Consider the following 12,933-nt stretch of genomic DNA (forward strand, 5'->3'; position numbering starts at 1 on the left):
ATGAAAACAGAGAGCACCACCTGGCCTGCCTGCCTGCTGCCCACTGATCATGACCCACAGCTGTGAATGAAACATTTCCTGGGGACACACACACCCATGCCCCATTCAGACTGAAGGAGAAGAAGCTGACTTAGGAGCTTGTGAAGAATCAAACAGGTAGGTCTTATTTGCATGAAAGATCCATCCCTCTCTGAGAATATAAACAGGAGAAAGGAGAGACAGAGGAGGGAGCTCTAATTCTTTTGGGGCATCAGAAGCAAGTTCTCAATGCAGATGTCCATCATGGCTTGGTCCTGTCTCCTCTTAACACTCTTTATTCAGTGCAGAGGTAAATAGTGATGGGGATAGAAGAAATGGTCCTGGGAAGATGCACTGAGATCTGCTTCATCTGCTTTATTAACAATATTAGTTAATGTTATAAATGCTATTCTGTTTAGAACATTTAATTTTGTGTTTTCCTTTATAGGATCCTGGGCCCAGTCTGTGGTGACTCAGCCACCCTCAGTGTCCAGGAACCCGGGTCAAAGCCTCACCATCTCCTGCACTGGAAACAGCAACAACATAGGGCACAGTAATAATGGAAAATATGTAGAATGGTACCAACAGTTCCCAGGAATGGCCCCCAGGCTTCTTATATATGAAACTACCAAGCGATATTCTGGGGTCCCTGATCGCTTCTCTGGCTCCAAGTCTGGCAACACAGCCTCCTTGACCATCACAGGGCTCCAGTCTGAGGATGAGGCTGATTATTATTGCTGTGTTGGGGATGTTAGTCTCAATGCTGACACAGTGCTCCAGGCCAGTGGGGAAGTGAAACAAAAACTTCCTTTTACCCCAATGATGAGTAAATCTGTAGCTCTTTTACTCTAAGCAGTGAAATGATTCTTCCTTAGAGATGTATCATGTGTCAGAACAGACTCATTGATGTCTCCAAATCTGTATGAATGTTTTGTCATGTGCTTTCCCCATTATCTATGTATGTATCTATTTAGTATTTGTTTGTTTATTTCCTTCAAGAGTCATTGCTGGGATCAGTACTGGTACTATGAACCTACTTCTTCCAGGAGCCATTATTTCTTCTTCTGTTTTATTTCTATTATATTTTAAAGTCCAGTCTGAAATTGAGAGGGTTGGAGAGATAGATTTGGAGAAATAAAGATAGACACCAGCAGACTTGATTCAAGGTTTGGAGCTAGAGCTGGCACTAACCCTTCCATTTGGTGTTAAGTGCACTTAACTGGGTTTGCAGCCACCTAGCACTCTCCCCAATATCTAGATGGCCAATACTGCTATTTTCTTAATTAATTAAGACAGATAGGTGTAAAGTGCACATCAGGTTTCATTTCTAAGGTTAATATGTTTGCCGACTTTGAATTCCATAAATGAGACCACAGCCCTGTATCTTCTTTTTTTTCCTTTAATGAAATTGACACACAGAACAGTTCTTTCACATCGTTTTATTTTATTTTTAAATCTTTTCCTTGTAAAGTAGATTTGTTAACAAGACCATAGAATAAGAGGGGTACAGTTCCACTCAATTCCCACCACCATAACCTCGTATCCCAAAATACCTAAAATAGACCTACTAGTTTCACTTGCAGTATTCTTGCCTTTAGGTTCACGATGAGCCATCAGTTTGTTCTGCTTTATATCTTTTAATTTTTTTATATTTATTTATTTTCCCTTTTTGTTGCCCTTGTTTATTGTTTTTGTAGTTATATTGTTGTTGTTATTGATTTCATTGAGACATCAATTTATTACTCATTTCCCCACAAGTATATAATGCTTCAAGTAAAATAGGGATATTACCCATGATCACATCTCTGAGTTCTCAGTTACAAAATCATCTTCATCAGGAATTGGCAAATAGGTAAAAGACAGAAAGAAAAATAGTAGGAAGATAGAGGTGAAGTTATGGAGACTTAAATGTTAATATGAATGCCTGAGAAACACTTCTTACTGGGGAGAGATCTGCCATACACAAGATTCTGAAGTCCTCCTAGTTCAAGCTCAGAAAAGATTAGCCAGCATCCTTAAAGTCCTAGGACTGATGAAAGTGAATAAGCGAGGGCATATTAGGTGTTGGAGAAAGAATGGTGGATCCGTAGGACGTAGAAGCTTCACTTTAATTATTGTCTACCTATTGTGAAATATTTGAGGCATTCTGCCTCGCAATGAAAATAATATCACTCTCATTTGAATACCAGATAGAAAAAGAGAAATTTTATTGGTTTTGTAAAGGTAAACAAAGTGAAAATCCAAGGATGTGTAGGACATTGGTACAAATGATAGAAAAGTTGAAAATGTGGACTGTGATAGTCAGTCCTATGCCAGGAGACATATCATAAGTCAGGCAGGGAGTGTGGGTAAGATACTCTTCCTTCTTTTTTTTAAATTTTTTTTATTAATTTTTTTATTTTTGAGAGAGATGCAGAGAGAAAGACACACAGAGAAACACCAGAGTACTGCTCAGCTCTGGCTTATGGTGGTGTGGGGGATTGAACCTGGGTCTTAGGAGCCTCAGGCATGAGAGTCTGTTTGCATAACCATTACGCTGTCACCCCCACCCGATACTCTTCCTTCTATAGACCACCAGATCTTACTGTTTTAGAAGCTGTAATTATATTTGTTGTCTGAGAGTGACAATGGCATTCCACTGAATCTGGAGCACTGACTGATGTCAAGAAGATCTTGTAAAGAGCAAAAACAAAACAAAACAAAACACTATAGCTGAAAATAAACAAGTCACTAACTCTATCCTAAGTCACAAAAGCTCTGAGAAATCTCCTTTGTCCTTTTGTCTCAGTAAATTCTGATGTTTTATAAACTCCAATGACATCCAATCTTGTCTTATGAGGGACTTCACAGATAGATTTACATGTATGAAGAGTCATCATCATCTACCAGAGCCCTCCCACGCCCCCCTCTGTGGATTATAGGAAACTTTTTGGTGTAGGAGAGGGGAGGGGCAAATTATCTGTGACTTTGGGCAGAGAGACCCTATTCTTAAGAGTATGTTCTGAGCGGTGTGAGCTCCAAGGATGTTTCCTTTCGGCACTACAGGAAAATCATCCTCAGAGAAGGTTCACCGTCTATTAGAAATAGATTCTATTGGTGAACATAAGATAATTTGTTTTGCCCAATACCCAAGTCATGATCTCCCTTTGCTCAACATGGCTTACCTACTCTGTCTGACATAATAACAGGATTCATGAACCTGATAGAGAGATAGGTAGGCATTTTGTGTTGAAAATTCTCATGCACTTGGCTATCACAAGGCTTCTCGCCTCTTAGAGTCTCATGTTAGGATCTCTTAGCAAGATTGTGAGTAGGGAGAAATAAACCTTTTATTAAGTGGGTATGATAGCACTGTCACCAGAAACAAGTCCCAGAAATATTCATGATATTCTAAATTTACTCTTCTCTCTCTCCCTCTCTCTCTGTCTCTCTCCTTCTTTCTTTCTTTCTTTCTTTCTTTCTTTCTTTCTTTCTTTCTTTCTTTTTTCCTTTTTCTTTTTCTTTCTTTTTATTTTTCCTCCATGGTGATAAATGGGGCTTGATGCCTGCACCACCAGATACTGGTCTTGGCAGCCATATTTCCCTTTTGTTGATGTTTTTGCTATTAATGTTGTATATAGAACAGAGAGAAATTGAAAGAGAAGAGAAATAAAGAGAGGGAGAGAGAAAGATAGACACCTGCAGACTTGCTTCTCTGCTTGTGAAGCAACCCACCTGAAGGAGGGGGCCTCAAGGCTGGATCTGGGATCCTTGTGCAGGACCATGTGCTTCATACTATGTGTAATAAACCCATTGTGCCACCACTTAGCTCCTTCTCAGTTCCCTTCAAACTTGCAGAAACTGAAGAACTTTTGCATGTTTTGAGATGTAAGAACATAGAAGTTAGCAGATATCCTGGTCTGACTACTGGAAATAAACGTATCACTTAAAATGCAGAATAGCTTCTGGGTGCAGTAGAATCATGGTTTTATGACACCAGGACCCACGTGGAACACCTGCCAAATATTTAAACTGGGAAATTGTATATATGCCAAACTAAATCAGAGTGCATACTACTGGCAAGTGCATTGCCATGTTCTGGCCTAAGGTTCATCTAAACATGCCTCATGATTTGTTCACAACACCAGGGGATGATCAGTTCTCCTGAACTTCTTCTGCTTGATGCTTCAGGTATTCTGGGGCTTTAATCATAGTAATATGTGCCCTCAAACCAATGCACTACCACATGACTGCAAACTTCTCAGTTCTGAGGGGTCCACAGGGAAGGACAGTTCTGCCCATTAGAGAAGAACCACAGCAGAGTGTATGTTACCTCACATTTTGGACACAAAAGGACAAGTTCTCATGAGTGCCTGTCACAACTCTGATATCAATCCCGATCAAAGATCTATATGAGATACATCTCATGTTAGCACTGAATTGTTAAGGGAAACATTGGAGAGATGACACCAGAGAAGTGAAATTTGAACATAAATGCGGTCCTGAAATCATGAAAAGGAGGAAAAGTACTTCTGTGTGTGCTCTTAATAGATGACAATGGACACAGCAGTGTAAAGGTATCTAGTACCTGGGATGGGTACTTTGCACTGTGCCACACTATAGATCATGGGCCTTCATATCCTGAACAATAAGAAGTACTAGAGGACTCTTTCTGGATCAGATTGTCAGACTGATGAAAACAGAAAGCACCACCTGGCCTGCCTGCCTATTGCCCACTGATCATGACCCGCAGCTGTGAATGAAGCATTCCCTGGGGACACACACACCCATGTTCCATTCACACTGAAGAAGAAGCTGACTTAGGAGCTTGTGAAGAATCAAACAGGTAGGTCTTATTTGCATGAAAGATCCCTCCCTCTCTGAGAATATAAACAGGAGAATGGAGAGACAGAGGAGGGAGCTCTAATTCTTTGGGGGCATCAGAAGCAAGTTCTCAATGCAGATGTCCATCATGGCTTGGTCCTGTCTCCTCTTAACACTGTTTATTCAGTGCAGAGGTAAATAGTAATGGGAATAGAAGAATTGGTTGGGAAGATGTACTGAGATCTGCTTCATCTGCTTTATTAACAATATTATTTAATATTATAATGTTATTCTGTTTAGAACATTTAATTTTGTGTCTTCCTTTATAGGATCCTGGGCCCAGTCTGTGGTGACTCAGCCATCCTCAGTGTCCGGGAACCTAGGGCAGAGCATCACCATCTCCTGCACTGGAAACAGCAACAACATAGGGCACAGTAATGAAGGAAAATATGTAGATTGGTACCAACAGTTCCCAGGAATGGCCCCCAAGCTTCTTATATATGAAACTACCAAGCGATATTCTGGGGTCCCTGATCGCTTCTCTGGCTCCAAGTCTGGCAACACAGCCTCCTTGACCATCACAGGGCTGCAATCTGAGGATGAGGCTGAATATTATTGTTCTGTTTGGGATGTTAGTCTCAGTGCTCACACAGTGCTCTAGGCCAGTGGGGAAGTGAAACAAAAACTACTTTTTGCCCCAATGATGAGTAAATCTGTAGCTCTTTTACTCTAAGCAGTGAAATGATTCTTCCTTAGAGCTGTATCATGTGTCAGATCAGACTCATTGATGTCTCCAAATCTATATGAATGTTTTGTCATGTGCTTTCCCCAATATCTATGTATTTATCTATTTAGTATTTGTTTGTTTATTTCCTTTAAGAGTCATTGCTGGGATCAGTATTGGTGCTATGAACCTACTTCTTCCAGGGGCCATTTTTTTTTCTTCTATTTTATTTCTATTAAATTTTAAAGTCCAGTGAGAAATTGAGAGGGTTGGAAAGATATATTTGGAGAAATAAAGATAGACACCAGCAGACTTGATTCAAGGTTTGGAGCCAGAGCTGGCACTAACCCTTCCATTTGGTGTTAAGTGCACTTAACTGGGTTTGCAGCCACCTAGCACTCTCCCCAATATCTAGATGACCAGTACTGTTACTTTTGCTAATTAATTAAGACAGATAGGTGTAAAGTGCATATCAGGTTTCATTTCTAATATGAATGTGTTTACCGACTTTTAATTCCATAAATGAGACCACTGCCTTGTATCTTCTTTTTTTCCTTTAATGAAATTGACACACAGAACATTTTTACATCCTTTTATTTTATTTTTAAATCTTTTCCTTGTAAAGTAGATTTGTTAACCAGACCATAGAATAAGAGGTGTACAATTCCTCTCAATTCCCACCACCATAACCTCGTATCCCAAAATACCTAAAATAGACCTACTAGTTTCACTTGCAATATTCTTGCCTTTAGGTTCACGATTAGCCAAACAGTTTGTTCTGCTTTATATCTTTAAAATTTTTATATTTATTTATTTTCCATTTTTGTTTCCCTTGTTTTTTATTGTTTTGTAGTTGTTGTTGAGACATCAGTTATAACTCATTTCCCTATGAGTATATAATGCTTCAAGTAAAATAGGGATATTACCCATGATCACATCCTTGAGTTCTCAGTTACAAAATCATCTTCATCTGGAATTTGCAGAGAGTTAAACAACAGAAAGAAAAATAGTAGGAAGATAGAGGTGAAGGTATGGAGACTTAAATGTAAGCCTGAATGCCTGAGAAACATTTCTTACTGGGGAGAGATCTGCCTTACACAAGATTAGGAAGTCCTCTTAGTGCAAGCTCAGAAAAGATTAGCCCAGCATCCTTAAAGTCCTAGGGTTGATGAAAGTTAGTAAGCGAAGCATATTGGGTGTTGGAGAAAGAATGTTAGATCCTCAGGACATAGAAGCTTCACTTTAATTATTGTCTACCTATTGAAAAATATTTGAGGTATTTTGCTTCATAGTGAAAATAATATTACTGTCATTTTAAGACCAGATAGAAAAAGATAAATTTTATTGGTTTTGTAAAGGTAAACAAAGTGAAAATCCAAGGATGTGTAGAACATTGGTACAAATGATATAAAAGTTGAAAATGGGGACTGTGATAATCAGTCCTATGCCAGAAGACATATCATAAGTCAGGCAGGGAGTGTGGGTAAGATACTCTTCTTTGTAGAGCACCAGATCTTACTGTGTTAGAAGCTGTAATTATGTTTGTTGTGTGAGAGTGACAATGGCATTCCACTGAGTCTGGAGCACTGATGGGTGTCAAAAAGATCTTGTGCAAGCAATTTAAAAAAAATCCAAACAATAGCTGAAAATAGACAAGTCACAAACTCTATCCTTAGTCACAAAATCTCTGAGAAATCTCCTCTGTCCTTTTGTCTCAGTAAATCCTGATGTTTTATTAACTCCAATGGCATCCAATTTTGTCTTATGAGGGACTTTACAGATAGATTTGCATGTATGAAGAGTCATCATCATCTACCACTGCCCTCCCATGCCCCCCTCTGTGGATTATAAGAAACTTTTTGGTGTAGGAGAGGGGAGGGGCATATTATCTTTGTCTTTGGACTGAGAGACCCTACTCCTAAGAGTTCCCATACGTTCTGAGTGGTGTGAGCTCCAAGGATGTTTCCTTTCGTGACTACAGGAATATAGTCCTTGGAGAAGGTTCACCATCTACTAGAAATAAATTCTGTTTATGAACATAAGATAATTTGCTTTGCTCAGTATCCCAGTCATGATCTCCCTTTGCTCAGCATGGCTTACCTACTCTGTCATGAACCTGAGGAGGATATAGGTTTTCTATGTTGAAAATTCTCAGGCACTGGGCTATCACAAAGCTTTTCACTTCTTAGAGTCTCATGTTAGGATCTCTTAGCAAGATTGCGAGTAGGGAGAAATAAACCTTTTATGTAAGTTGGTATGATAGCATTGTCACCAGAAACAAGTCCCAGATATATTCATGATATGCTTAATTTACTCCTTTTTCTCTCTCTCTCTCTCTCCCTTCCTTCCTTCCTTTCTCTCTCCCTTCCTTCTTTTCTTACTTTCTTTCTTCCTTCCCTCCCTCCCTCCCTCCTTCTCTCCTTCCTTTCTTTCTATCTTTCTTCCTTCCTTTCTTTCTTTCTCTCTCTCTCTCTATCTCTCTCTCTCTCTTTCTTTCTATCTTTCTTTCTTTTTATTTTTCCTCCATGGTTTTCAATGGGGCTTGATGCCTGCACCACCAGACTCCTGGTCTTGGCAACCATATATTACTTTTTTTTTTTTTTTGCTGTTATTGCTGTTAATGTTGTATATAGCACAGAGAGAAATTAAAAGAGAAGAGAAATATAGAGAGGGGGAGAGAAAGATAGACATCTGCAGACTTGCTTCTCTGCTTGTGAAGCGACCCACCTGCAGGAGAGAGCCTCATGGCTGGATCCGGGATCCTTGTGAGGGCCCATGTGCTTCATACTATGTGTAGTAAATCCATTTTGCCACCACCTATCCACCTCTCAGTTTCCTTTAAACTTGCAGAAACTGAACAACTTTTGCATGCTTTGAGGTATAAGTACATAGTGGTTATCAGATATCCTGATCTGACTATTGGAAATAAATGTATCACTTACCATGCACAATAGCATCAGGGTGCAGTAGAATCATGGTTTTGTGATACCAGAATCCACTTGGCACAGCTGCCAAATAATTAAATTAGGAAATTGTATATATCCCAAACTAAATCAGAGTGCATACTACTGGCAAGTACATTGCCATGTTCTGGCCTAAGGTTCATCTAAGCATGCCTCATGATTTCTTCACAACACCAGGGGATGATCAGTTCTCCTGAACTTCTTCTGCTTGATGCTTCCAGTATTCTGGGGCATTAATCATAGTATATGTGCCCTCAAACCAATGCACTACCCCATGACTGCAAACTTCTCAATTCTGAGGGCGTCCATAGGGAAGGACTGTTCTGCCCATTAGAGAAGAACCACAGCAGAGCGTATGTTACCTCAGATTTTGGACACAAGAGGACAAGTTCTCATGAGTGCCTGTCACAACTCTGATATCAATGCTGATCTATGATCTATATGAGATACATCTCATATAGCACTGAAATGATTAAGGGAGACATGGAGAGATCACACCAGAGAAGTGAGATTCGAACATAAATGTGGCCCTGAAGTCATGAAAAGGAGGAAAAGTACTTCTGTTTGTGCTCTTAATAGAGGACATGCAGCTTCCTGGGCCAGTGGGGGGTGGGAGTGGGTGGGAGGGATGGGTCACAGTCTTTTGGTGGTGGTAATGGTGTTTATGTACATTCCTAGCAAAATGTAGACATATAAATCAGTAGTTAATTAATATGAGAGGGGGAAAATCAGTTGTATGTCTCAAAGTTTTTCAAAACACAAACTGAATCTTTTTAATATATAGGCTGTGTATTTGATATGCGGACTCTCTCAAAAGCCTAGACCTGCCCCGACCAGCAGGGCGGTGAACAGGGGCTAGGAACCCAATGAGACCTGAAATGATAGGGACACGAGACACGAAGAATGACAGCAAGACAGGTTTCTGATCAAGCTGCAAAATTTTATTGTGAACACAGGCATTATAAGGCTTTGGGGAAGGAGAGGGAATGCTGGAGGAGGGGGGAGGGGGAGCAAACTTCAAAGGGGAATGTTCCTTGCAACAAATGGCGGGAACCAAACTGTGTGTTGACTCACTTGTGTTGCCTTACTTTATTACTGATAAATGGTTTACCTAAGGGGAAAGGGCCTGCCCAGGGGGGGAATTAACACTTGTCTTGAGGGGTTCCATTGTCTCAAAACTTATCATCTCTCGAGCAGAGAAATGGCTCCTGGCATAGACCAAGTAGATTAGAAGCATCCAATAGCACAGCTATATACAAGATACTGGATACTGTACAGCAAACCATAACAAAAGGACTTTTCAAAGTTAACCCAATTAACAAATAATGTGATGATAACATTAACTATCGATTGTCTTTTTGAACCCTAAGACAGCAGGAACCTCACATCTCCACTATAGAGCCCCTACTTCCCCCAGTCCTGGAACCCTTGGATAGGGCCCACTTTCCCGTATGCGTCTCCCAATCCATACCAAATAATATTGCATCCGCTGATCACAACCTAACCAACGCAAGGATTGCCACCTCAACATGCTTCACCTCAGACTGTGTCCAGAGACTTCAGGTGTGGAATGACAACCCTTCAGCTTCATTACTCGGGTGAGACCTTTCCTTTTATAGTACACTCTAATTTCATCTCAGGTGGTTCTCTTTCTAACAAAGTCCCATAACCTAGATATACACCAGTTTCTGTGAGAGAGAGCTTATGTTCACACGTATCCATAAACTACTGCAAAATATATACCTGACAGCAGAAGTACACTAGAGTAGGCAGTGAGTACCTCCCTAACACTTCCTCTCCACTATTCCAAGCTTTGGGATCCATGATTGCTCAACAATTTGTTTGGCTTCGTATGTTAACTCTCTTTTCAATCACCAGGTTCCAGATGCCACCAGGATGCTGGCCAGGCTTCCCTGGATTGAAGACCCCACCAATGTGTCCTGGAGCTCAGCTTCCCCAGAGACACACCTTACTAGGGAAAGAGAGAGGCAGACTGGGAGTATGGACCGACCAGTCAATGCCCATGTTCAGTGGGTAAGCAATTACAGAAGCCAGACCTTCTACCTTCTGCAACCCTCAATGACCCTGGGCCCATGCTCCCAGAGGGATAGAGAATGGGAAAGCTATCATGGGAGGGGGTGGGTTATGGAGATTGGGTGGTGGGAATTGTGAGGAGTTGTCCCCCTCCTACCTTATGGTTTTGTTCATTAATACTTTCATAAATAAAAAATAAAAAATAAAATAAAATAAAATAAAAAAGAACATAAATGTGGCCCTGAAATCATGAAAAGGAGGAAAAGTACTTCTGTGTGTGCTCTTAATAGAGGACAATGGACACAGCAGTGTAAAGGTATCTAGTATCTAGGATGGGTACTTTGCACTGTGCCACACTATAGATCACGGGCCTTCATGTCTTGAACACTAGGAAGCACTAGAGGACTCTTTCTGGATCAGATTGTCAGACTGATGAAAACAGAGAGCACCACCTGACCTGCCTGCCTGCTGCCCAGTGCTCATGACCCACAGCTGTGAATGAAGCATTCGCTGGGGACACACACACCCATGCCCTATTCACACTGAAGGAGAAGAAGCTGACTTAGGAGCTTGTGAAGAATCAAACAGGTAGATCTTATTTGCATTAAAGTTCCCTCCCTCTCTGGGAATATAAACAGGAGAAAGGAGAGACAGAGGAGGGAGCTCTAATTCTTTTGGGGCATCTGAAGCAAGTTCTCAATGCAGATGTCCATCATGGCTTGGTCCTGTCTCCTCTTAACACTGTTTATTCAGTGCAGAGGTAAATAGTGATGGGGATAGAAGAAATGGTCCTGAAAGATGCATTTAGATCTGCTTCCTCTGCTTTGTTATAAATATTTGTAATGTATTATAAATGTTATTAAAATTAGAATAATTCATTTTGTGTCTCTTTTATAGGATCCTGGTCCCAGTCTGTGGTGACTCAGCCATCCTCAGTGTCCAGGAACCTGGGGCAGAGCATCACCATCTCCTGCACTGGAAACAGCAACAACATAGGGCATAGTACTGCAGGAAAATATGTAGAATGGTACCAACAGTTCCCAGGAATGGCCCCTAGAATCCTCATATACCAAACTACCAAGCGATATTCTGGGGTCCCTGATCGCTTTCCTGGCTCCAAGTCTGGCAACACAGCCTCCTTGACCATCACAGGGCTCCAGTCTGAGGATGAGGCTGATTATTATTGCTTTGTTGGGGATGTTAGTCTCAGTGATCACACAGTGCTCCAGGCCAGTGGGGAAGTGAAACAAAAACTACTTGTTACCCTGGTAATGACTAAATCTGTAGCTTTTTACTCTAAGCTGTGTATTGATTCTTCCTTAGAGATGTATCATGTGTCATAACAGACTCATTGATGTCTCCAAAATTGTGTGAAATTTTTGGCATGTTTTTTCTCCAATATATATGTATTAATCTATTTGGTATTTATTTGTTTATTTCTCTCAAGAGTTATTGCTGGGCTCAGTACTGGTGCTATGAATACACTGCTCCTAGGGGCCCTTTCTTAGTCTTCTATTTTATTTCTATTATATTTGAAAGTCCAATGAGAAAGTGAGAGGGTTGGGGAGATAGAGTTGGAGAAATAAAGATAGACACCTGCAGACCTGATTCAAGGTTTGGAGCCAGAGGTTGAACTAACCCTTCCATTTGGTGTTAAGTGCACTTAACTGGATTTGCCACCACCTAGCACTCTCCCCAATATCTAGATGGCCAGTACTTTTATTTTTCTTAATTAAGACTGATAGGTATAGAGTTCACATTGTGTTTCAGTTCTAAGAGGAATGTATTTGCCTACTTTGAATTCCATAAATGAGACCACCGCCTTGTATCATCGTTTTTTTTCCTTTAATGAAATGGACACACAGAATATTTTTTTCACATCATTTTAATTTTATTTAAAAATTTAGTTATAGAGTAAATTTATTAATAAGATCATAGGATAAGAGGGGTACAATTCCACTCAATTCCCATCACCAGAACCTCGTATCCCAATCCACCTAAAATAGACCTACTAGTTTCATCTGCAATATTCTTGATTTTATGTTCACAATTATCCATAAGTTTGTTCTGCTTTATATCTTAAACTTTTTAATTTTTATTTACGTTTTCCCGTTTTGTTGCCCTTGTTTTCTATTGTTTCAGTTATTATTATTGTTGTTATTGATGTAGTTGTTAGTTAGGACAGAAAAAATGGAGAGAGGAGGGGAAGACACAGAGGGGGGAGAGATAGATAGACACCTGCAGACCTGCTCCATCAGCTGTGAAGCAACTTCCTTGTAGGTGGGGAGCGAGGAGCTCAAATGTACCATGTGACTTAACCCACTGCTGTACTGCCCACATCCCTATATCTCAACTCCTTTCAGTCAGGATGCATTCGGAATCATTGCACTC

General features: G+C 40.4%; 1 protein-coding gene across 1 annotated transcript; it reads left to right on the forward strand.

Annotated features, from left to right (window-relative positions):
- Positions 1-245: 245 nt before the first annotated feature.
- On the forward strand, positions 246-11,885 carry LOC132539051 (uncharacterized). Its single transcript, XM_060192671.1, is given in 5 exon segments — positions 246-328; positions 467-844; positions 1,777-1,870; positions 5,122-5,528; positions 11,440-11,885. Coding segments are annotated over 5 exon segments (1,386 nt in total). The 5' UTR covers positions 246-267.
- Positions 11,886-12,933: the final 1,048 nt, after the last annotated feature.

This window comes from Erinaceus europaeus, chromosome 6 (genome assembly GCF_950295315.1).
Source record: "Erinaceus europaeus chromosome 6, mEriEur2.1, whole genome shotgun sequence".
In the NCBI taxonomy this organism is placed as follows: domain Eukaryota; kingdom Metazoa; phylum Chordata; class Mammalia; order Eulipotyphla; family Erinaceidae; genus Erinaceus; species Erinaceus europaeus.